Source organism: Camelus ferus, chromosome 7 (assembly GCF_009834535.1).
Source record: "Camelus ferus isolate YT-003-E chromosome 7, BCGSAC_Cfer_1.0, whole genome shotgun sequence".
NCBI classification, from domain to species: Eukaryota; Metazoa; Chordata; class Mammalia; order Artiodactyla; family Camelidae; genus Camelus; species Camelus ferus.
In genome coordinates this window covers 49,834,695-49,858,039 of record NC_045702.1, presented here as the reverse complement: position 1 = coordinate 49,858,039, position 23,345 = coordinate 49,834,695, and the positions used below count along the sequence as shown (strand labels likewise).

The window sequence follows — 23,345 nt, the reverse complement described above, 5'->3', positions numbered from 1 at the left end:
TTTTCTTAGCATCTTAACATCCAAACTCTGCTTGCTCACAAGATGACTTAATCAGCACCATATCAGAGACAGCTTGCTGTGTTTACCATTGTTAGTTGGGCCAGCATATGTCCAAAACAGTTGGAATGAGAAAAACAGCATTGACTTGAAGCCAAATTAGAGGGAAGAGGAAAAAAAAAAAAAAAAAGAGTTTTTTAGCTATTGAATAGGACCAAATGCTTTGGGCAGTTACTTTTCTTCTGTAGAGAATAAAAAGGACATTTCTTTCAGCCAAAAAAAAAAAAAAAAAAAGATTTAGCTCATATCTAAATGTCCTGAAATAATAAAAATAAATAAATTGATGATGTGGATATAATTTTGCTTGTTTAACTCTTTGCAACTAATGTTATCTTTATATGTTACCCAAAAAAAGGAATTTTGAGATACATAAATTGATTTTTTTTTCAGTTTTATTTTTCAACTTTCGTTGGTTTTCTTCGTCCTAATTAGTGGCAATTTTCTGTTACTTAATTAATCAGTATGGGTGCCTTTGACTGTCCATCACATTTCATGGGATCAGAATATTTCTGATTTGTGTCAAAATGAATATTGTATTTCTCTGTAGTAGCACTTAGTGAGGAAAATGTTTATTCTTATTTTCATAAGTAATTAATAATAAAGTGTAAATACTTTTTTTTCACTATACCCCACTGAGAAACAACTCTTGTAGAAAAATATATATGTTCTTTGCAATAGAAAATGGAAAGTATGTTTTGCTGTTTATAATGGAAGGTTTGAGGGGAAGTTTCCAAACACCACAGTTAAGGAATAGAACAATTTAGACCATAATTGAGTTTTGCATCTCAGGCAAAGCCTGCCCTAGGATAATTTTTAATTAGATAAAGCTTTTCTAAAGGAGTTCCTGTTTTTCATTCTCTGTCATTTTATTTGGCAGGAACCCCTTTCTTTCCTCCTAGGACCCCTTGCTTTCTCTATGGCCAGAACCTGCTCTGCTGGTTATTGATTTACCCAAAGAGGTCAGTGAAGACAACAGTAATGCCTCTCTCAAGAGACAGACTTTCTAATAGAAACTCTCTAATAGAGAATAGAGACTTTCAGTACATATCTGTATCTAGAATATATAGATATCTATTCTGTATATTTGAGGGCTTGGGAGAGAATAGCCTTGGCACTAGGATGATCCTTGAGAATCATTACTTCAGTCTCTTAGTTTTTATCTGTCTCATACATGAGGAACCCAAGGCCCACAGAAGTACAGTGATTAAGAATAGAACCAAGGATAGTTTTCTTTCTGACATGTTCTGCTTCTATCCTTTGGCAAGATATTGGGTATTAGTGATTGAAAGAAGATGGACTGATAGATCAATTGATTCATATATTTATTCTCTAAAACAACTGTGTCCCATGACTGAGAGACTCAAGTAAGACAAAGGCTTGGTTTTAACAATATGATGTCACCGATGGGTGGGGTGAAAGCATTGTCAGAGCAGCATAAACGGTGAAAACTAAGTTTGTACCCTGGGACCTGGAGGTGAGCGTAGGCAGAGGAGGGGTGCAGTGTGTTGGAAATCAGAATCCTTCAGGCATGGTTATCAGGTTAAGTGTGTCAGGCCTGGCTTCCTCTTTGCTGAAGATGAGTTTTTCTTAGGAGGTGCCTAGTCATTTATGCAAATGGATGTCTGTTGTGCCAGCCCCACCTGCTCTCCAGACATGCCCCAAAATTTCTGAACCTTGGCTTTGACAAAATCCTGCATCCTGCCAAATTTACCTTGAGAGGAATAAACCCAGCTGAATGGCCTACATAAATCTTAGAGAGACATGCCCACCGTGGCAAGTTGAATTTCCTCCCTGACCTAAGAAATCACAGGGACATGCATCTCCTTATCTCTCCAAGGGATAAGGAAAAATTTCATCTGTTTTTTTGTTCTCTCTTGTTTCTTTTGTTTAACCAAGGTAACATTTACTTTTTCTTTTTAATTTGAAAGGTTACAAATACCAAACCATTGATTTAAAGCATTTTTTAAAAAAAAACTAGAACTTAACATTTTGTTTAATAAATGAGTTCTTGAGCTGCTGAATCTCAACTCATCGGATCCAAGTTATATTATGAATTCTGTGAAAAATAAAATTGAAACCATTGAATTCAGAATGGCTTTGCTTAACTCTGTGATTAGCCATGTATTTCCTATAATCTTGGGTTACATTAATTTAAAATTACATTAATATCTGGAAGAACATTTGGGTAACTATTTTTTTCCATAAGGTTTTTTTTTTCTTACAATGCCTAACTACTAGGTCTGTTTTGTTTGAGGCACCAAATTTCTTTAGTGGTTTGGCCACAGATCTATCACTAGGATATAATAGCCAACCTTGCAGTAGTATTATTGTAACTTTGAGGTACATATGAGGTTTCTTTAAAACCTCAAGGTTTTAAAATATTCAGTATAAACTAAATCAACCCACACATTATTAACAAAAATTTTAATGTCAAATAAACACAATATCCTGTAATTTCTAAACATTCCTTTCCTAAACTCATTCAAATTTCAGATGTTGATTTTTATAAGATATACTGGCTGTGTGTGTGTGTGTAATATGAGGAATTGTATAGCAACTGCTACACAGAAAGGAGTAGTCTATGTCTTTTCTTATTTTAGTGAAAGAAATTTCAATTGAACAAATATTTGTTCTAGATTTAGCTTCTAACATGCAGGGTTTATTATCTCTGTCTCATGGAAAAGAGATTTTAGAAAGAGAACCCACGTGAATCTTTAATATGGAATGTGATACAGTGACTTTCACTTAACATCATTCTAAGTTAATATTTACCACGATTTTAAATAAAGTAGCACTTAAAAAATGTGTATGTGACCTTGGAAAATCTATCTGGTGCTCCTTATCCTTGCTTGTAAAATGGGAATAATAATAAGTCGGCTGTCTTAAATGCAAAAAAAAAAAAAATCCATGTAGAAATTGTAGGTAGTGCTCAGCATGTATTCCTTAGTTTAAAAAATGCTATTGTTCTTATTCATATTTTTGTTTTCTAGATAACTGCTTAATGAAAAGAGCAAGCAACAAAGTCTAAAAAACTAATGTATTAGTCTAATATAGTACTTAGAGCTACTTTAACATGGTGCTTTCCTTGGCAGCATAATCTGCTTCCTTGTTATATTTATTTTAGATGAAATGAACTATGGTAGTTTTTAACCTTTTGCATGACACCAGTAAGGAAGGGTGGAGAGGTGGCTTGGGCATTTGATTATTACTGGGAAGTATCACTGTGTAAAAGTGGCTGTAGTTTTTTGCCACAGGTTTGGCAGAGTTTTTCAGTCTGGGCAGATAGTAAGTAACTATTACAGGCTTTTCAGTCTGCAGTCTGTCCCACTTTACTCTGACTTCACAGTGTGAAAGCAGCCATGGACAGTGTGTAAATACATGTGAGTGACTGTTCCAATAAAACTTTATTTATGAACACTGAAATTTTAATTTTATTGTATTTTCACATCACAAAATGTTTGCCTTTTTTATTATTTTAATCCTTTAAGAATATGAAAATCATTCATATGTTGTAGACAGTGAAAAAACAGGGGACAGGCTGGATTTGGCCCGGGAGCCATAGTTTGCTGACCCTGGCTCCACAGAGTCCTATTCATTTTTAATGCTTTAAATTATTTCCTATACTTTTGTTTGTACAAATTGTACCACTTCGAATTGTAGACTGATTATCTCAAAGCTGTGCTTAAAATATAGAGAAGCATTCTGTAATGCTGAATGTTCTTTGAATACAGGCTATTTCTATAAACAGATACTATGAGTTCTACCAGAAATAGAAATTTTAATGACAGTCTAATTAAATAGAAGAGAAAAATCATTACATTTTCTTATGCCAAATTATGAATGTCTTTAATTAAGGCACAGATAAAGTCGCATTTTAAAAAATTTTTTATACTTTAAAATAAATTAGATTCTTCTGACAGCTTTAGGCTCTTCTTCGAGGTAGGCCCTTTCACTTACCTAATAAGTTGTGCCTTAATGGCTAGTGCATCTTTTCATAGTGTACAGGGAGCTGTGAATTTAAAAAAAAAGCTCTGAAATATGAAAAAAATAAACCACCACAGGCTATCCTGTCAAATGTTTTCTCATACTGTCAAAAAACAGCTGCCTCTTCCTTTTTGTTACTACTTTCTTTCTTCAGTTAAAAAAGTAATCTAAAAATTTATGAACAATACATTTAAGCCTCATTAACAGTTACAGTTAATTATGATTCAGTATCTCTTTCTGATACAATCCGATGGGATTTGGTTAGTCAAGTACTAACTATAACTTCATTATTAGGCAGTCTTTACCTGTGAATTAGTAGATTTAGATTAGAGAGTTAGGTGAATTTTCAAAAATTGTCTCGACTCAACAGAAATTTCTATAGCTAAAATTTGGTGAAAGACCCAATTTTCAATTCTTAAATACAGAATTGTTTCTGAAGAGATCACTGAAATACACATGTTAAGAAAGAAGCTTTGAACTCACCTGAAAATTCACAAATGTGTCAAAATATGCAGAAATGTGTTCCTTTACACATCTCTCTGTGGTATATATTGGCAATTACAAGCAAATCCTTTCCTTTGCCTCTAAAAAATATGTAATATTATTCTAACAAAAAACTTTTCAGTCTTTTACATCAAGGCACACTTCAGGGTGAACTGTGTAGAAATTGGATACCTATTTTGTAGAACTCAAGAAGAGGAATAGTGGAGTGGCCATGACCATAATAGACTCGGGCTGGATGGTGTATGTTCTAATTGCTGCTGTATTGCTTAGTAGCCATTTGACCTTGGCCAATTTCCTCTGTGGCCTACCTTTTCTTCATCTGAGAGAAAGGCTCATAATTGTGTCTACCCTGCGGATTACCGGATAGCACAACCTCATAGTGTTGTAAAGAAGGATAAATGAGTTAACACTTCTTTTATAAAACTCTCAGAACAGTGTGTGGCACATAGTAAGTGTTGTGTTGGTGTTGGCTCCATGATTTAAATGAAAAGAAAACAACTCTCCCGACCAACCGACATTTTGGTATTAGTCTTTCTTCTTACCCGAGTATAGAAAGCCAGATTTGGAATCAGCCTAGGGAAGTCACATTTTCTTAAAATGTTCAACCCCTGAAAACTTTACATAATTCTAAGCTTGCATAATTATCTTAAAATTCATATCCAAAGCACTGCCTGACAAAGGATAGTGGGTATTTCTGCTGACAAGCAAAAGTGGCGCCACCTTGTGGTAGTAACATAAAGACAGGTGCCAATGCATTCATCTGGCTGTTTGAAATTACACAATAGTAGATGATTTTTTTTAACATTAACTTTCACCCCAAAATTGTATTACAAAATGAAGCTTTATTATTTCCAAATCATAAATTCCAAATTCTCATAGTTCCATGAGACTATAATGCATTTTTCTTTGAAGAAAACTAGTGTAATTTGCCTCTGATTTGAAGTTAGCAAATAAAGAAATAATGCAGTTAGAACAGTGTGTTTCAAACTGAATTCCATGGAGTCTGGGTTCCCAGGGGAAGGGGCTGGAGAGGAAGTGAGTGGTTGGGACACTGGTTCCTTCTTAACAGTTGCACTCTTGCTGGTTTTATACGTTGAGACTGTTCATAAGATTTTATTTGAAGAAAGTGTCCAGCTGTTTAAAGAAACGTTTTTGCTTTTTAAAAGCGAGTGCAATCTTATATTAGAAGGTTTTAGTGGGACTTGAGGACTTTTGTTTTGTAATAAAGATTTCCTCGGAACTTAGGAAACAACTGAGATCTGGAGAAGGGAAAAAAAGAGTGCACTGGTTGAAGTCCTGCTTCCATTATGCAAGATTGCAAGTTAGAGCAAAGAAAAGGAAAAGACATGGTTTAAATCCAAGAGGGAAGTGAGAGAAGCATCATGCATAGCATTTCTGCTCTGTTTCTCCCCATCCTTTCTTGTACCTTTTCACATATGCTATTGTCCTGAATACATTAAGCATTGAAGCTTTCAGAAAATACTGGAATTTTTTTTTTAGGTCAAACAGAATTGGTCCTTGCTGGCAGGACATAAAAACCAATAAAAACTTTTTTTTTTCTATTAAAACAGAACACAATCACATTCTTCTGCAAACAAAGGTCCCTGGTAGAAGCGTGGGAACATATTCTTTGAAAAACGTTTATTTGCTGAATAAACAAATGTAATTTGTTCAAAAAGAGTGTTGTTAGAGGGCCATATTTGCAGAAAGAATCATTTATTCAACCAATATTTACTAAACTTAAACTTATTTATTAAACATATATTACATGTCAGATGATGAATTAAAGTCTGGAGTTAGGGGGGAATCATTCCTCTGCCTCAAATATTAAGTATTCTTAATGAAAAGGAGGTTGTGTTAGCCATTTGCAAATAGTAATGATTCAGTATTTGTCTGTAACCTAGAAGGAAATGTACATTATAGAAAAAATATGGAGGAGACAGTTTGTCCCACTTTTATTGTAGTTCTTACAGAAGTCAGTTTGCTCGACATCCCAGATGATGAGTGGTACATATGGCTAAACAAGTAACTCTTTTTAGAGCATACCTATCTATAGTCCCTATTTTAAAACACCAAAATTTCTCATCTACTGCAGATTTCATTACAGGTACTATTATATCAGATTAAATTTTATCTCAAATTACAAAGTAATATGGATTAGTTTCTTAACTCGTATTACCTTGAAGTCACACAAATTGGCTTGATTTTGTTTCCATGTTGCAAGAAGCTCAACGAAGCTTTTACTTGGTTCTCAAATAGTGAAGAACTAGCAAACACTGTGATACTTTAGAACTAAGTGGGTATTACAAATGAGTTGGCAATTCATGTTGGTGTTATGGTTTGTTATGACTGCTTAATTTAAAAGCATATTTGCAGAGAGGGAATTTGAATTAAGTAAATCAAAATAGTAAGGCTTTGATTAAAAAGTTAGCTTTCTTTAGCTTAAATGTTGATATTTCAAGGCCTACTGATAGTTTAGTCATTTGTGGTTATTTTTGTTTCCTGTTCAGACCTCTGGGAAATAAGAGAATAGTAAATCAAAGTCCAGATTGCTTCTTGCATTTATTTTCTTTTCATTTATGACTGTATTAGTGCACCTTAAAGAAACTACAGACATGTATAACTTTAACAGAATCACTATGAGGGAGAATTATATTTCTGGACTAATCAATTTTAATTCTTGTTATAAAAATTATTTTTTCAAGTTTGATTAATTTACTAATTATTTTAAATTCATGATGCTGTCATAAATACTAATAATGGAAAATCAGCTAAGAATATTTGTATTACTAATGTGAAATTTGGACAACATTGTCTTCAAACTGAGGTTATATTACTTGTTTTCCCATTTCTCATTTTTGATGTTAGGCACGTTCAAATTTATTCATTTATTTGTTCAAAGAAAATATACCTTCCAAAATTGAAATGATTCTATATGTTTCAATTAAGAGCTTTCAATAAAAGGCACTTCAGCATTTTAAAAAAAAATCAATTATTGGCTAATTTAGAGAAAATGTTAGTGAACTTTGATTAAGTAACCTTAAAAGAATTTATTCTTTTTTATTTACACTTAGTAATCTTTATATTTCAAATTGGAGGCTTGGAAAAAAAGTCCCTAGCTTACAGTGTATCGGTTCTGGTCTAATCTTCTAATACTGTAACATTGGGTAACCATTCATGAATTAGGCCTTACTGTTTAGATAATTCAGGATTGTGGCCTATTCTAGGCAATCTCTACTGAGGCAAACAGCATGGATGGGTTTTATTTTACTCAGTGCTTCCCTACCCCACTTTGGTGGTTGTCACCTGTCAGCACACTGAGTTGTAAGAGGTACTTTGGGGTCTGAGAAATGTGACATGACATCTTAGGCAAAAAAAAAATTTGAGATTGCTATTTTAAAATACTTAACTCACTTTTGCCAGAAACTCACTCACTTATCAATAATTTAAGCAGTTAAGTACTGTTTATCTGGAATTCAGACAGTCAAAAAGAACTAGTAAGTAATTGCTTTAGGATTTTAATTGGATATATGCATATGTGTGTGTGCATATGTGTTTCTAATTTTATTACTGTATGAGTCATGTGACTATCACTCATTCATTTATTCCTTCATTCATTTCAAGTATGCACTGAGGCATTAGTATGTTCTTATGCTGTACCAGACACTAAAAATATAGTCCCTCTTCTCATGGGACTTAGAATTAAGGTAAAGGGAGACAATTAAATGTTATGAAATAAATTGCAAAATGTAATAAGAAAATGCAGTAGGACTCACAAAGGCATCCTATATCAAATCATTTTTAGCTAAGATATGAAGGATATATATCAGTATAGAAAAATGGAGTGGGATTGGAATTTGGGAAGAGAATATATATGACAAAGCCCTGAGACTTAGAAGAGTATGGTGTGTTTAAGGACTGAAAGAAAATCAGTGTGACTCAAATGAAGGGAGGTGGGTAGATGGTGTTGAGGCTGGAAACACAGACAGAGAGCACATCATAGAGGGACGGACCAGTATGTTCAAAACTGGGATTCTCTTGATGAGTTTTACCCAGGAAAGTGAAACAGAAGTGATAGGGGAGAGATCTTGATGAATTAGAAAATGTTTAGGAGTAGAAAAGATCATTTCTGTCAATTGGATATGGATAATAACTGGGAGAGAGGAGTCAGATATCACCTCCATGTTTCCTCTGACTGTAATATTGGAGACAGAGAAGGAGCCATGTAAGACAGCTAAATGGAGAGTACCAATAGTAGTTATACCTATGTGTGGCAAGTTTAGAATGGATGTTTAGGCTAGAGACAGAATTGTTACCATATGGGAAGCAAATTAAGTCCTGGGAATGGAAGATATCACCGTTGAGAGTCCTGGAGAGAAAACTGAAGAGGGCACAGGTGGGATTCTGGAGCACCAACGTCATTGCCCTTAATACATCATGTTTTCTACATAGGTTTATGGGTTGATGTGCATCAGAATATGAGGTCCTTGAAGGCAGATCCTTACTTCTCATGTCTACTAAAAAGTGTTTGGGCATTTAATATGGCTTTACAAATGTTTGCTGAACAAAGGTGTAAATGAAAACTATATGTCAATTTGATGATACTATAAAAATATGATTTTGGTGTTATTTTAGATTCATACTTCTGTAAACAGTCTGATACTTTAGATACTATTAGACTTAAGACTTTGCTTTGCAGTGTAGTTATTGAGACAAAGAGCTAGAGGAACAAGATATAACCAGGCATCAGTCATGGCTCTGCCCTCAGTTAGCTTTATGCTGTGATGTAACCAACAGGAAATAAAGAATAAAAGTGTAAATAAAATTACAAAATTGTGTTTGGTTCCAAATCACTGTTAACAAAGAAAGGGGGTGGGAGGTAATAGCAGGATTTCATATAAGGAAATATCAAGATAGTGTAAGTGAATTTAAATCAATTTCATGGAGTTGAAGGCAGAAGATCGCTTAAGCTCTTCTATTTATTTCCCCAAACCCACAGATTCTATCTAAAAAACTGTCTCTGGTGACCAATGATAGGAAGTCACAGTGAAGCTAGACTCACAAAAGCTAGGTGTCCCCCGTTGCTGTACCAGAGCAAATTTTAAGATTCTTCAAGGTGGGATTGACTTCCCACGCATGAAGTGGAATCATTAGGACAAAGACTGTAATGTGCTTCTTATGGATCTTCTTCCACCCATTCTCCAAGACCGCTTCAGTTTCTGTTCAAGAAGACTCACAATGAAAACTATACTTACGTAAGCTGACAAGATGATGGGTAGATTTGTACAGGTGCATACAAATTGCTTAAGACGCGGTGAACCAGATAACTTCCTTGTTGGTAGTAGGTGTCACTGTTATTCCTTACTGATTTTGGTTTGATCAGAAACTACGGAAATGACAAGACAAGGCAGGATACACCATACGGAGAAGATAATAATCTCTCTGGCAATGCCTGACAAACTAGCATCAGTGAACATCTCGGTATCGAGCAGAGTCCATAGATGACATGGTATCATTAGGATACGCATAGATGTATTTTAACAGAACCAGCCTGCCCTGGCAGAGCCTGCGCAAAGAGAAACAAATATGAAAAGATCAGTGAAAGAAGACGTCTATTCCCAATGACATTTCATAAAAATTCCTGCAGAATTTCCTGTGTACTTAAACTATTATTATAGGCTATATTTTGGAAAAGCCCTGATTACACATACCCAAGGCAGCTATTTCACATTCCTTTTTGAACCCTGAACTACTGATAGGCCCACGTTTTTGATTGGATGATGCTAAACAGAAATCAGCGCAGCAGGCCGCCTTTCCCCATGGGCAGAGTCAGCAGGCCCAAACTCTCACAGACTTCTCTGCAGGAAAGGAGGAACAAAAGAAGCTGAGCAGATGATCAGAGCAACATTTGTTTCTCCCCAGATCTAGAAATTGTTGTTCCTCTGTCCACCTGCCGGTGGTTGTGGACAACCATTTCTTGGTATAAAGAACTTAATTTCCATATAAACTGGCTCTGGGCAGCACTGGTGACACTGTATCCTGAGTTGTAGCTGCTGTAACTATGAGTATTAAATGAGATAGTTAAACATGGTTCCAGTTTTTGTCACATTTGTTTTGAAGTTTTAACTTTTAACTAAATTGACACATACCAATTGGTGGTGAGATCGTGCCTGTGCCATTTTTGTGTGTGTGAAAGCCTGTTTTTGCACGACGCTGCTTCGGCATCTCATTCAGAGGAACAGCATGAACAGTCTTCAGCCATTGTTGTGATAGTTGTAAATGGTCAAAATTTGCATTCTTAGAATTTTTCCATCCGTGGGGTTTGCAAGTTGTTCACTAAAAAATTCTTAAAATGGATGGCTTCTTGTTTGTAAGCCAGCTGATAAAGAAGCAAGCAAAAGTTCCTGTTTTTGAATGTGTGAAAATTCTTCCTGCTTACCTGGGCTGTAAATAATGACATCTAAAGTGGAAGAATTAAGAAACACACCGTGGCTACATAGAGTATCCTTGGGCCTCTGATTTAACCCTTTAGTGGTCTTGGTATTTTGAAAACGTTATTTGTCAAAGAACTTTAGTTACAACTGAACGGGTATGTATGTTGCTTAAATTAACTGTAATTGTTGTAACCATCTATATGATCTGAGATTTTTATTTTGAAATGAGAGCTTTTTTGTTATCAGGTTTCTAAAAAGAACTAAAAACTGTTCCTAAAAAATTGCATGAGTTGATAAATGCTCAACGGAAGAAAGGATAATTAAGAATCAAAGAATAATGAAGAAAGATACTGAAGAAAGCATGAGTAGAACTTTGCAAAGTGATAATTAAGACTAGTTAATATATGTGTGGAAATGTTCTGACTGGGCATTTGGTATTAGAATAATATAAATATAACTATATATATATATGTTATGTATGCATTTTAAATTTCAAACAAATAGGGTGAGTCCAAATATCTGTTAAGAAAACATGATTTTTTTATACCTAGTGCTAATGCTATGGTTTGTTATCATCAACTTCCTTCTAATTTATGTATCATTGACCACCTGTTCTAAGGAATTTGCATGTTTCTGGACAAGAAATGTTGTGAACAGTGATGATTCCATCTCCTTACTGTTAAAACCAGTTAATTTTTCTTGTAAGTTGATTATTTCTAATTACGGTAATACAGCAGCTGGGGACAATGCCCTTTCTTTCACATTCTGTGATGTGAAAGTGACTGTAACTTGTTGAAATGCAGCCTGGTATTGTGTTACTATTATGGCTCCTGGGGAGGCTTATTAGCCTGTCACAAAAGATATAAGAAAAATCCATCATTCCTTTTGGAATACGATGAGCCTTTGTCACCCACAATGCAATTAATGTTAAAAATAGAAAGAATGGCTATGATATGATTATGATTAGCCAGAGATGAGCTATTGTCCAAGTAACAGGAACTAATCCAGCAGGCCAGAGATGACCTCCACAGAACCATCAGTTTGCTGATTGCCATTTCTCTCTGAGTTTGATGAAATATTCATGCCTTTGCTCTCCTCTCTGCAAGCACTATTGATTTCTTGTATAAACGCTGCTATATTTAGTCTAGACAAATGGAATGTGGATTGCTGCTGAATAAATTGGATGAAAGACTGGGATCTTGCCTGCCGCTTTCTCTCAGTCTTGGGCAATTATTTATAATCAAGAGCAGTTTTTGTAAGTTGAGGGTGATTTTTCACAATTTAGTGATTAGTCTCTGAACAAAGGCAAGCAGTTAGACACAATCATTTATGTTGGGATAGCAGGTTAAGAAGTCAAATTACCCTTTGAGGTTTACAATAGCTGTTTTGGACAGTTCTGGAACTCTTTTTTCCTTATCTTTTTTGGGGAGATTTTTTTTTCAGAGGTTGACATTTACAATTTATGGATAATAAAAATGCCAACAAGAAGAGAACTCAGGGTCTTTTGAAATTTTACATTTTATCTTTATAGGGTTAAATCTGTTTATTGTGATGTCCATGCAGAAACTGAGGCTGTAGTTGGGGCCTTTTTAATTTAAAAATGAAATATATCATTAACAGCCATTGCTTTTTGTTGGAATTATGCCAACTCTAAAAATTAATGCTCAAAATCTCATGTTACACCAGAGCCTTAACTGAAAGTTCTACATTGGGCACTGTGACCAAGAGAATTTACAGATCATCATCCTTATTAGTTCCAACCTTGTCACACTTAGTATTTTTCCTTTCACCAACATCATTTTTAGAAGATACTGTCCACCAAACTATGGCTTATTAATAAATGTTTTCCCGTTTTCATTAAAGTGACATATATATATATACACCATCAGTGCAATCTCTTCTGACCCATACATTGAAAAATCACCTGTGATAACAAACAAGATTGATACCAGTTCCCCCACCCCACCCCTAAACACTGGCACACACACGTGCCTGTGCACCCACACACACACACCTGTACATACACACAATTCAGGTGGTAAGCAAAGATATGAATGTTTTATTTCGTATTAGAAGACTTAACATCTATACACAGGATTTCTGTTAGGCTTTCTTGACTTGCTGAAAGTAGCTCTTAAATCCACATGAAATATTCACTTCATAGTTCCCAACCTGGAATCTGCCAATTTAAGTTACTCAGAGTAGTAGTTAGAGCATTAGATGCAATTTGTAAAAATATAGAAAAGTACAAGGGGGAAAGTTATTCATATTTCCACCCAAAATACCACCTTCTTTTTTTTTTTTTTTTCCATTTCACCAGTCTTTGCTAGCAGAATTCAGAGATTAACACCTTAAATCCTCAGTAGAATATATGCTCTAGGAAGGCTGGAATCTTTTTCTTTTTTGTTTTACTACTAAACCCAAACATCTAGAGTCAACTTGGGAATTTAAGGTTCTCAATCAATGTATATAGGCTAAATTAAATTGTATTTAGTTTAAAGAGTTATCATAAGAGTATATGTCACTTTTATTACTGTTCACCTCATGCTGTATCAGCATTTTTCATTTCCATAAACATTAGTTTTAATGATTGCTTATTTTTCCACCAAATACATGTGATATATTTCACTAGACATTTTCTTGTAGTTGTTGAAGTCAATTAAAATAATAATACATCAGTAAACAATATGACATTGAACTGTTTCTTCCTCTGTTAGTATTATCTTTTTAAGGTGTATTCCTAGAGTTGGCAAACCTGAATCAAATGGTATAAATATTTAATGTCTTTTGATACATATCACCAAATTGTTTTTCAGAAGTTTTAAAATAATTGGCAATGCCACTTGCAATATATAATTGACTACTTGGTCACATGTTTACCCTATACAAGGGGACATTGTCCATACACATATGCACATACATGAATTGTATATATGATAATAAATATTTAGAAATAATGCCTTATTTTGAATTAAAATTTGCATTTCTTTGTTAATGAGAGTGATTTATTTTTAGTTGTTTAGCTGTATTTCTTTATTTTCTTATTTTAAAAATTTTCTAGAAGCTCTAGTGTTTTTATTTTCTAATATTTAATTGAAACTATATACAATTTTATTTTCATACTTGCTCCTAACTTTTTTTTTTTTTTTGGTTAGCCACACAGTGTTGTTGATTTATTTGAACATACAGGACATTTCCATTGTTACATAATTTTTTCAAAAAAGCATTTATCAAGGGATGTGCTATATGTTTTCAGTCTTTGAATGGATTATCTCATTTAATCGTTCAAACAACTCTATGTTGTTACTGTTCCAATAATTATCTCCATTTTACATATAAGGTAACTGAGCCCCAGAGAACTTAAATAACACACTTGGGGTAATGTAGTTTTTCTGAAGGTAGCACACACTTTCTAAAACAGTTATGGGAATAGGCATTTAGATTTGGAGCAGAGGTTGAAAATTGGCAGCCTGCATATCAGAATTGACTTACAGAAGCATTTGTTTTTGGTTCCCATAATGTTTAAATCTTTTAAATTATTTTAAATTGAAAATTCAGTGGCTTCTGTCTGCACTAAGTCTGTGTTTCCTGTTTTTTTTTTCCCCCAACAATAAATGTTTGGATCTCAGTATTTGCTGACCACTTCAGAAGAGCTATGCAATCCAGGTCACCAGTTTTCCCTCCAGAATCCTTATTGTCTTAAACTGTTCCATTCACCTGCAGAACTTTCTTGATTCCTGTGGGCAAGGGTCATATTCACAATATCTAACAACCAGTTTGGCATAGACACTAACTATACAGAATGGACGTATATCTGCATGTCCACCTCTGAGCTTTTGTGGTTATATCACTCATAGAATTTATCTAATAAAAATGGTGCTTAGAATTTTATATACATTATTTAATTTGATTTTTATAAATTTAGATACCCTGTAATCATGCCCAGATCATCAGGTCTTTCTTTTTCCAGTGATTTGATTAAACATTTGTTTTAAGCTTCCTCATAGTTTTCCTACCTTGTTTATTTTAGAAAGGTAACTAAGGTACAGATTCTCACCATTTAAAAACTAGCACGTAGAAACATAGCTACTTTCACTCCTTGACATTTGGACCTGGCACCATTTCCCACATTTTTTAGCATGCAGATTTGTACATTTTCTGTGCTAGATCCTATAGCCCTACGAGTCCATTATGATAAAAGCTTTACTTCTTAAGGAATATATCTTAGAATATATCTTCTGACTGATTACAAACAAAAAAAGCCTGCAAGTGTACAAATTTAGTTGTGTAGAAGTTTTCTAGTATGATATGATATCTTTCCCTCAATAGAGTTGCATTTTTTTTCATCCGAAGTTAACTTGAATTTTTTATGTGGCCCAGTAGAAAAAGTTTTATTGAACAACTTTGATTCCAGTGAATATTTGGAGTCATCTTTTTGAAAAAGAGAAATGTGGAAGATTTCGTGGCAGAGTACAAATTGCTGGGTGAATATGGCTCATCTTATCAAAGCTGATACACAGAAGACCTTTTATTATCATTGTGAAAAAATGGCTAGATGGATTGACATAAAATTCGTTGAATGGGTTAATGCCTTTCATTTTTTGTTTGTTTCCAAATCCGTGTGCTAATTTTCTATCCTCTGTCACCCCTCCTTTTTTTTTTTTTTTCTGTTTCCCCCAGTGGATGTGAAGTCAGAGGTTCCCGTGGGCCTGGAGCCCATCTCACCTTTAGACCTAAGGACAGACCTCAGGATGATGATGCCAGTGGTGGACCCTGTTGTCCGTGAGAAGCAGCTGCAGCAGGAGTTACTCCTTATCCAGCAACAGCAGCAAATCCAGAAGCAGCTCCTGATCGCAGAGTTTCAGAAACAGCATGAGAACTTGACACGACAGCACCAGGCTCAGCTGCAGGAGCACATCAAGGTAGCAGACATTTCTTTGTTTCTGACCTCTGACTCAGGAAGCCTGCACCATAACATGGGCATAAGAGGCAGCACCAGGGGGATGTTTGACTGTGATAACACATGGATGTGTGGCTGGGAGGAAATTGTGGTTGCACTAGTGAAAACCTTGGGTAAGTAATAGGAATTCTGGCAAAGAAAAGTGCTTTGCTTCGTGGAGGAGGGTCTCTACCATTCTTTTATCCTTTAGTTTACAGCCTCAATAGGAGGGAATAGTAACTTCCCACCCTTTTTCAGATTCTCTTCTAGATGATTTTGTTCATTTGTTCCATCTACTCTCCATCAAGAAGAAACATGAACCTGGGAAGACTCATTTCATATTTCTCATGAATCTGCATATACTATTTACCAGAAAGGATAAATTAGTTTATGTGAAGAGAGAGCCTTTTTTTTTTTGTTTATTTTTATTTTTTGTCTTTGGTCTATAAGTAGATGATTTGAGTATGTCCTAATCTTCCTTATCGAAAAGACCTCATAATGTATATTCAAAATAACAACATAATGAAAGCTCAATAGAATTATATGTGAAGAAACTGGTACAGATATTTTTGGTGTCTTTATATAAGTCTGATAGGCTATGAATACAAATTTATTGAAAGAATTTGGGAGTAGCTGGCAATTTGAGACCTGAGTTGTTTAAATTATTCTAGGAGAAATATATCCATATCCCAAAACTTGTCATGATGGACTGTTTCATTGTCAGCTCATTCTAGGTGTGTCTTGTGTATCTATTTCTTCTCCTGTTATCTTCAAAGATAAATATTACTTTACCTTTATTTATAAAATTTCTTTCAACTTCTTCACAAAGACCTTTTAAATAACAGTTATTTTGGTCTGATTAAGTAAATGTTTAATTTCAATTAGTTATGACAATAACTTAAAGCAGCAAATATTTATAATAAAAATGCATTTTTATGTCTTAACTCCTTTGAAAATGACTGAACTATATGGTAATTTATTATATATTATATCATATTTTATTACATTATAGGCACTTCCTCTTTTACTCACTTGCATAACAATTACAAGCACATTTCTATGAGGTTAATGTAGATAACTAATCTATATTAATATTATATAATTTTACCATATTGACATTACAGTGTCTGAGATGGTAAAAATGCTATTTCTTCCCTATGTTCCTTGTTTTATATTTCTTCAACCTGGGAGACCTATGTTACCTTATTTTCAAAAAAGTATCTTTGATACCCAATATAAAATGTAATAATTTTTTCCTTTAACTGGTGAACTTAACTAAAAGAACTCTTACTATTTATTGATCTGTAAGATATCTTAAAAATAAGAGTGAGAATCACGGCTATATTTTACAGTGTAGGAAAACTTCACTTAGATTATAGACTTATGTTTGAATGATTCTGAAACATTATTTCAGTTTGACCTTCCTTTGAAACAATACTAGTAACATTGATTTCCTTCTTCATTCATTCTAGGCATGCTAAAATGGCAATTTATATTCCTCACCATACTTTAAGGCTTAAGTAACTATCTGGTTCATTTTGCTGTGGTACCCAAGTCCTGTTGCCCTGAATGTAGGGCAATACTGATAACTTAGAGTTTAAGATACTTATTTTCATTATATTTGATAACTTTTGTAGTTGTAAAGATCAATATAAAAATTTTTAACTGATTTTTTTTATTTTACTCAAAAGTTAATAGCACATAGGTAATTCTTACTTTGCCCTGAACAAAGTAATATAGTAGGTTTCCTGACATCTGGAAAATAAAAGAGGAGGGGGGAAAATATTCTGAGATAGATAAAAGGAAAATTTAGCTTTTGGAATGATTTTCTAAAGTAATACATTGCTTTCTTAGAAACCAAAAACATAGTTAAGATTTCCTTTTAAGTTTAGGAAGATTTTTTGCTTTAAAATTAAAAAAAAAATTATTGTTTTGCATTTTTATGGGTAAGGCTAAAAGTTGATGGATTTAACATTCATTTAGATTTTTGTCTTTATGAGGAAAACACAGCACGATGCTTTACTTGAATTTTTGACTTTTGTAACCAACATCTGTTGAGTTAGATGCTGTTATCTCATTTTTCACCTAGCCATCTGAGGCAGAGAGAAATACTCTAAGTTACAAAGCCACATAGCTAGTAAGTGGTGCTCCAGGATTTGTAGTCTTGCCTTGTCTGCCTCCAAAGCTACTATTTCATCCTGCCTCTGTCTTGGCCTGACAGAGGCCTGAAATTGGAGGAGTGAATTTTTGTTTCTTCTTCTTCTTTCTTTTTAAAATAACCTCATTCCTGCAATATTTTTATAACAAATAGTAGCTATGGAAATTAAATTGTGTACTTTTCTAGATTCCTAAGAGAGATTAATGTTCAGTTCCACTGGGGCTTTGGGTGAAGCACTGAATCAGTTTGACCAACCCCAATATCTGTATAGAACTAACATTTAAGGCAAAGTTTAAGCAGAATTATGAAATTTTCACTTAGCTTAGAAAGCAATAACTGAAAACATCCATTGAGAGACTGGTGGACCATATACAAAATGCCAAAATCTTAGTATGAAAAGTAACCAGAAATGCTTCTAACCATGTCCTTCTGGGGTGAGTGAAGCTATCATGTTTGACATGCAGAGTTGGCTTCCTGTTGCTCTAGAGTAATTCTGAGACCATTCCACATAACTTTATTTTTGTCCTATTACTTTTCAGTGTAAATTTTAGGTACCCATCTAATGTAACCAGCAAATTCCTCTAACTTCATTAGTATTGAGAGTTTAAAATAGTAATAATAAGCAAAGTTAATATGGCTCAAACTTGCAACCTAAATTTCATATGCATTATGCACATGATGTATGAGGGAGATTATTTCTCTGTCTTACAAATGAGGAACCAATGGCTTATATCTATAATGTCATAGGCTAGTAGAACTCAAAATCTTTAGTTATTCCTCAGTGGGCACGTTTACTTTTATTCATAGATGTGTGTTTCTCAGTCGGAGACAACACTTGACATCTCAAAATGGTCATGAAGAATGCTTCAGATTTATGTTGTTCATTATTTGGAGGTGAATTCAAGGGATTCAGACACCCAAACAATAGCGCATCAAAGTAGAGTCTTATGAAAGTGATTTTTTTCCTTGACTAGTCTCTCTAACCTGAAGGTTTTTGTGTGCTGAGTGAACTACTTAGACTTTTGCTATTTTGAGAAAACAGTTTGTCATGGATATGCGGATTGCATTCATCTATTGAAAACCTTCTCTGTAAGGTTGTGAAATTTTTAACATTTTGTTTCAGGTAGATTTCCCTTAAATTAACTCATCTCTTACTATTGTATTCAGTTTGATTATCTTCATACCATTTCTCAGGATAAGAAATGAAAATTTTAGTTGTTTATTTATATTGTGAGAGACATGGTGAAACGGACTTCTGGGAAGTTCCTGCCTTTCTTTGCCTGTGTCATTTATTTCACATGAACAAAGAAAAGTTACTCAGGGAACTGAGTGCATTTGGTAATGTTTTGGTAGGGCAGCACAGGTGACGAGGCTGCCTGAACACTTGCTTGTTAATGACATTAAGGCCATCGATTGCATTAGTTGCTTATCTTTAGATTTCAGTAATATACAAAAAAGTGGGTAAAATGTAAAGTAGATACCAATAAGTTCCAAAAGCTCATAACATTTCGATTTTGGTCATTGATGACTATGAAACCTAAAGAAATTGCACACTCTCATGTCTTTCTCTTCTCGCAAGTTGCAACAGGAACTTCTAGCCATAAAACAGCAGCAAGAACTCCTAGAAAAGGAGCAGAAACTGGAGCAACAGAGGCAAGAACAGGAAGTAGAGAGGCATCGCAGAGAACAGCAGCTTCCTCCTCTCAGAGGCAAAGATAGAGGACGAGAAAGTAAGAGGCACCAGGGTAAAAGATGGATCTCTTCCCTCATCCTTAGCTGATCGTCATTCAGAAAGGAGCCTGATACAGAGCGGAATTAAACTTGTCAAAATTGTCTGTGTTTAAGTAAAAGAATAGATTATGGACCCTAATGTAGAACTTAGACATTCACATATCAGCTCTCTGTGCATTAAGTCCGCAGGCACCTCCAGAAGTAAACATCGCATTGCTCAGCAAAGATGCTAATTTCTGTTGTTTTGAACCTTAAAAATAATGTCATTCTATGGCATTCTCAGCCATCCCTGTTTAATAATAAACTTACCTCCACATTACTCCACTATACATTCCTCCTGTTCGATTAATAATTGCTCTATAAATCAATTTGCCTGTCTCCATTTAATTTGCCAGTACCCAGACTTTGAAGATTGAAAGTAGAACGTTTGTTTGAAAAAAAAAAAAAAAAACTATCCACAAGAGGGAGACAGATCCAAATAATTCCCCTTTATGAGGTCAGTTCAAAATCAGGTCGTAGCAAGGTTTAAAATGTGATGACTTGAACTGCAATTGTCAGCAATATTTATTTGTTTAATGCTCAAAAGAGCTTTTTGAAAAAGTTTGTTTTCAAACTAGCAATTCAGAAGAGCTCATTTTAATGTGTTTAATCACTTATATGATTCTTGATTTTTAAAAGGCAGTGTTTTGTTCCTCAGCAGTATTTTTCAAAGCTTAGGGAAAAATTAGTATTAATTCTGGAAATCCCCTTTCTGCAAAAGCAATTAAAGAAATCATCGAAGGTCTTTTGAAAACTGGCAGTTGAAGCACTAGTTAAAAAATGTTACTATGTCATTTTCTAAAGCCGATTTAGACTCTGGTTTCTTCTTCTAATAGGAAAACTTCATATGCTGTGACCAGTGGTGTTATTTCTTAATTTTTGCTAAATATTCCTGAGGCATGAAAGGACAGAACCCCAAATCACCATCTGTTTCTGTATGTGTGTGTTTCAGGGGCAGTGGCAAGTACAGAAGTAAAGCAGAAGCTTCAAGAATTCCTGTTGAGTAAATCAGCAACAAAAGACACTCCAACTAATGGAAAAAATCATTCCGTGAGCCGCCATCCCAAGCTCTGGTACACGTATGTTCAGTGTTTGGCTTTTTTTCAATCCCAGGGGTAAAGATCACAGGTTCTGAATTCAGCCAACCTGGGCACAAATTCCTGGCCTGCCAAGTTCTCAGCTGTGTGGCTGTGGGCAAGTTCCTCGAATTCTCTAAGGCTCAGTTTCTTTGTTTCAATAAAAAAAAAAAAAGGATGAGAATAGGACCTGCCCTATAGAGTTGCTGGGAAGGTTGTAGGAAATAATGTGTTAAAGTATGACATAGAGAGCAGCTCTTAAATAAATGTTAGCAAGTATCGTCTTGAGTGCAGGAAATTATTATGTATGCTCTTTGCTGAAGGAATAACTGACAAATGTGGGGTGGGGCAGAGAAATTAATTCATATTTTGCATTTTTCTATTCTCAGATGGTACATCTGATATCTTTACAATAATTTCTGAAGATTTGGCAGGTTGAGATTTTATTTTACTTGGCTTAATGTAAGATGGAGTTCTGAGTTCTTTTTAAAAGTCCAGAAGATGTTTGACTTAATTTAAAAAAAAAAAGTAAGGAAGACAATAGAAGGACCTAACTGATATATCTAAGTCTTCAGTGACCTCCCCTCAAGTCATCCCTGCTGTAAAATGAGAGTACATTGGCTTCTGACACACAAGCTGACAAAATGATAGACTGGTAGTATTACAGTTTTTTATGGAACCATCTTTCTCTACGTCCAGTTGAGAGATGCTGTGCAACACACAATTCTTCCTTCTATAAAATATAAACATTGTGGTATTATTAAAAATTAGGAGAAAAATTGATAAGCAAAGCATACTTGGATAATAGACTACTAGATGATAATTTCATCTTTCATTAAAACGTATGTTTAGGATTTTACACTTACATAATTTTTTAATCTCACATCATAAGGATAAGGGAGTAAATACTTGATTACTCTGTTTATTGACATTTTAAGCATGCCAAGAGTTCTATTTAAAGAATTACTGTTCTTATAATTCTATTTTATAAGTATCTGCCCTTTTCTGCATCCAAAAAAAAGGTAAACAAGGCAAAATACTTTATGAATACTTTTTAATGGTTTACGTAATTTCTATCATGCATGTCAATTGACTTGAGAAACCAGTCCCTGAAGAAAATTTTCAAAGGTTCGGTCAACATCACAAAGTATTGGAAAATAAATACTGTTATGTTACCTAAAATTACATATATAATTTATAACTAATTTCCATCTAAGTTAAGCCTTATTTGAAGAAAAGATAGTATCTTTCTTTTAAGTGGGAAACAACTACATGCAAACAACTTGTCAGCTGAAAATTCTTTAGCTGTTCTCGTGGGTAGATTAAACATGGCTCTCTAATATTACTTAACAATCCTTTTATTTGCACTGAACTGAACTTCAGTAGGGTCCAACTCCTGGACATTAATTTGTGAAGTCTAAATGTAATACCGTTCTTGCCAGTTATGGCTAGATGAAATGCCCTTAAACCATTTAATTCTTGAGAATGTTGATTCATATAAATAGTACTGGTAGAGTAATCATCTCAGGGGTGGTACGATGCCTTATCCATTGTTTTATAATGATTATAGTTGTTTATATCCACTGAATAGTCTATTTTTAGTTCTAAACTATTCTCTAGTAGTACAATTGCATCTCTTTCACTGTATTAGTGCAGAAAAGACAAAACATTTTAAAGATATGTTTCATACTGAACAATGCTGTGTCTCTGGTCTTTACCTTGGAACTACTATAGTAGTCAGGAGACCTGAGGCTATTTGCACAATATTTTCTATTTAGTAGAAAAGCACCTTCATGTACTTTCATGTACTACCAAGCACTTTCTTAGAATGAAGTCTTCTGTATGTTTACTTTTATTGGTTGTTCTACATCATTGACTAAAAAGGATTCGGATGATGGCTTTTCCACTAATATGGCTCTTAAGAAAACACACACAATAATCTCAGATGTCAAAACTCAGACTCTCGGTCAATTTTCTCCATTAGTGAAGCAAACTTTTCTGTGTGACTGTGTGACCAAACACATTGTGGGCATTCTCGGACATCCTGCATCGTTCCGTAACATACTGCTAAAGTGAATTTGGTTACATGAGGCTGTGGTTTGCACAAACTAAGAAGAAAGAACGTAAACACAGCTGAGACACGTGTTATGGCATGTGCAACCGATTATTGCTGACCAACATGCAGTAAAAACTCCAGGGCAAATGGTGAAACTTCTTTTTCTTTTGTAGGGCTGCCCACCACACGTCATTGGATCAAAGCTCTCCACCCCTGAGTGGAACGTCTCCATCTTACAAATACACATTACCAGGAGCACAAGATGCAAAAGATGATTTCCCCCTTCGAAAAACTGGTAAGTCAGCTTCCCAAGAAAACTCCACTTGCTCTTCATAATATTCCTGTAGTTTCATTTTGCCATACCTCT

General features: G+C 34.5%; 1 protein-coding gene and 1 pseudogene across 6 annotated transcripts in view; both read left to right on the top strand.

The window, feature by feature from the left end:
- HDAC9 (histone deacetylase 9) overlaps positions 1-23,345 on the top strand; it is a 644,065-nt gene that overhangs the window by 254,940 nt on the left and 365,780 nt on the right. For 2 of the 6 annotated variants that reach the window (XM_032483885.1, XM_006190149.3), the window contains 4 exons: positions 15,660-15,901; positions 19,656-19,806; positions 20,799-20,925; positions 23,152-23,273. In XM_032483885.1, the coding sequence (XP_032339776.1) occupies positions 15,660-15,901; positions 19,656-19,806; positions 20,799-20,925; positions 23,152-23,273 (642 nt within the window). The remainder of the gene's footprint in view (positions 1-15,659; positions 15,902-19,655; positions 19,807-20,798; positions 20,926-23,151; positions 23,274-23,345) is intronic. The other 4 variants (XM_032483888.1, XM_032483886.1, XM_032483887.1 and 1 more) reach the window with 3 other exon arrangements.
- Positions 8,139-10,547, top strand: LOC116664936 (annotated as a pseudogene).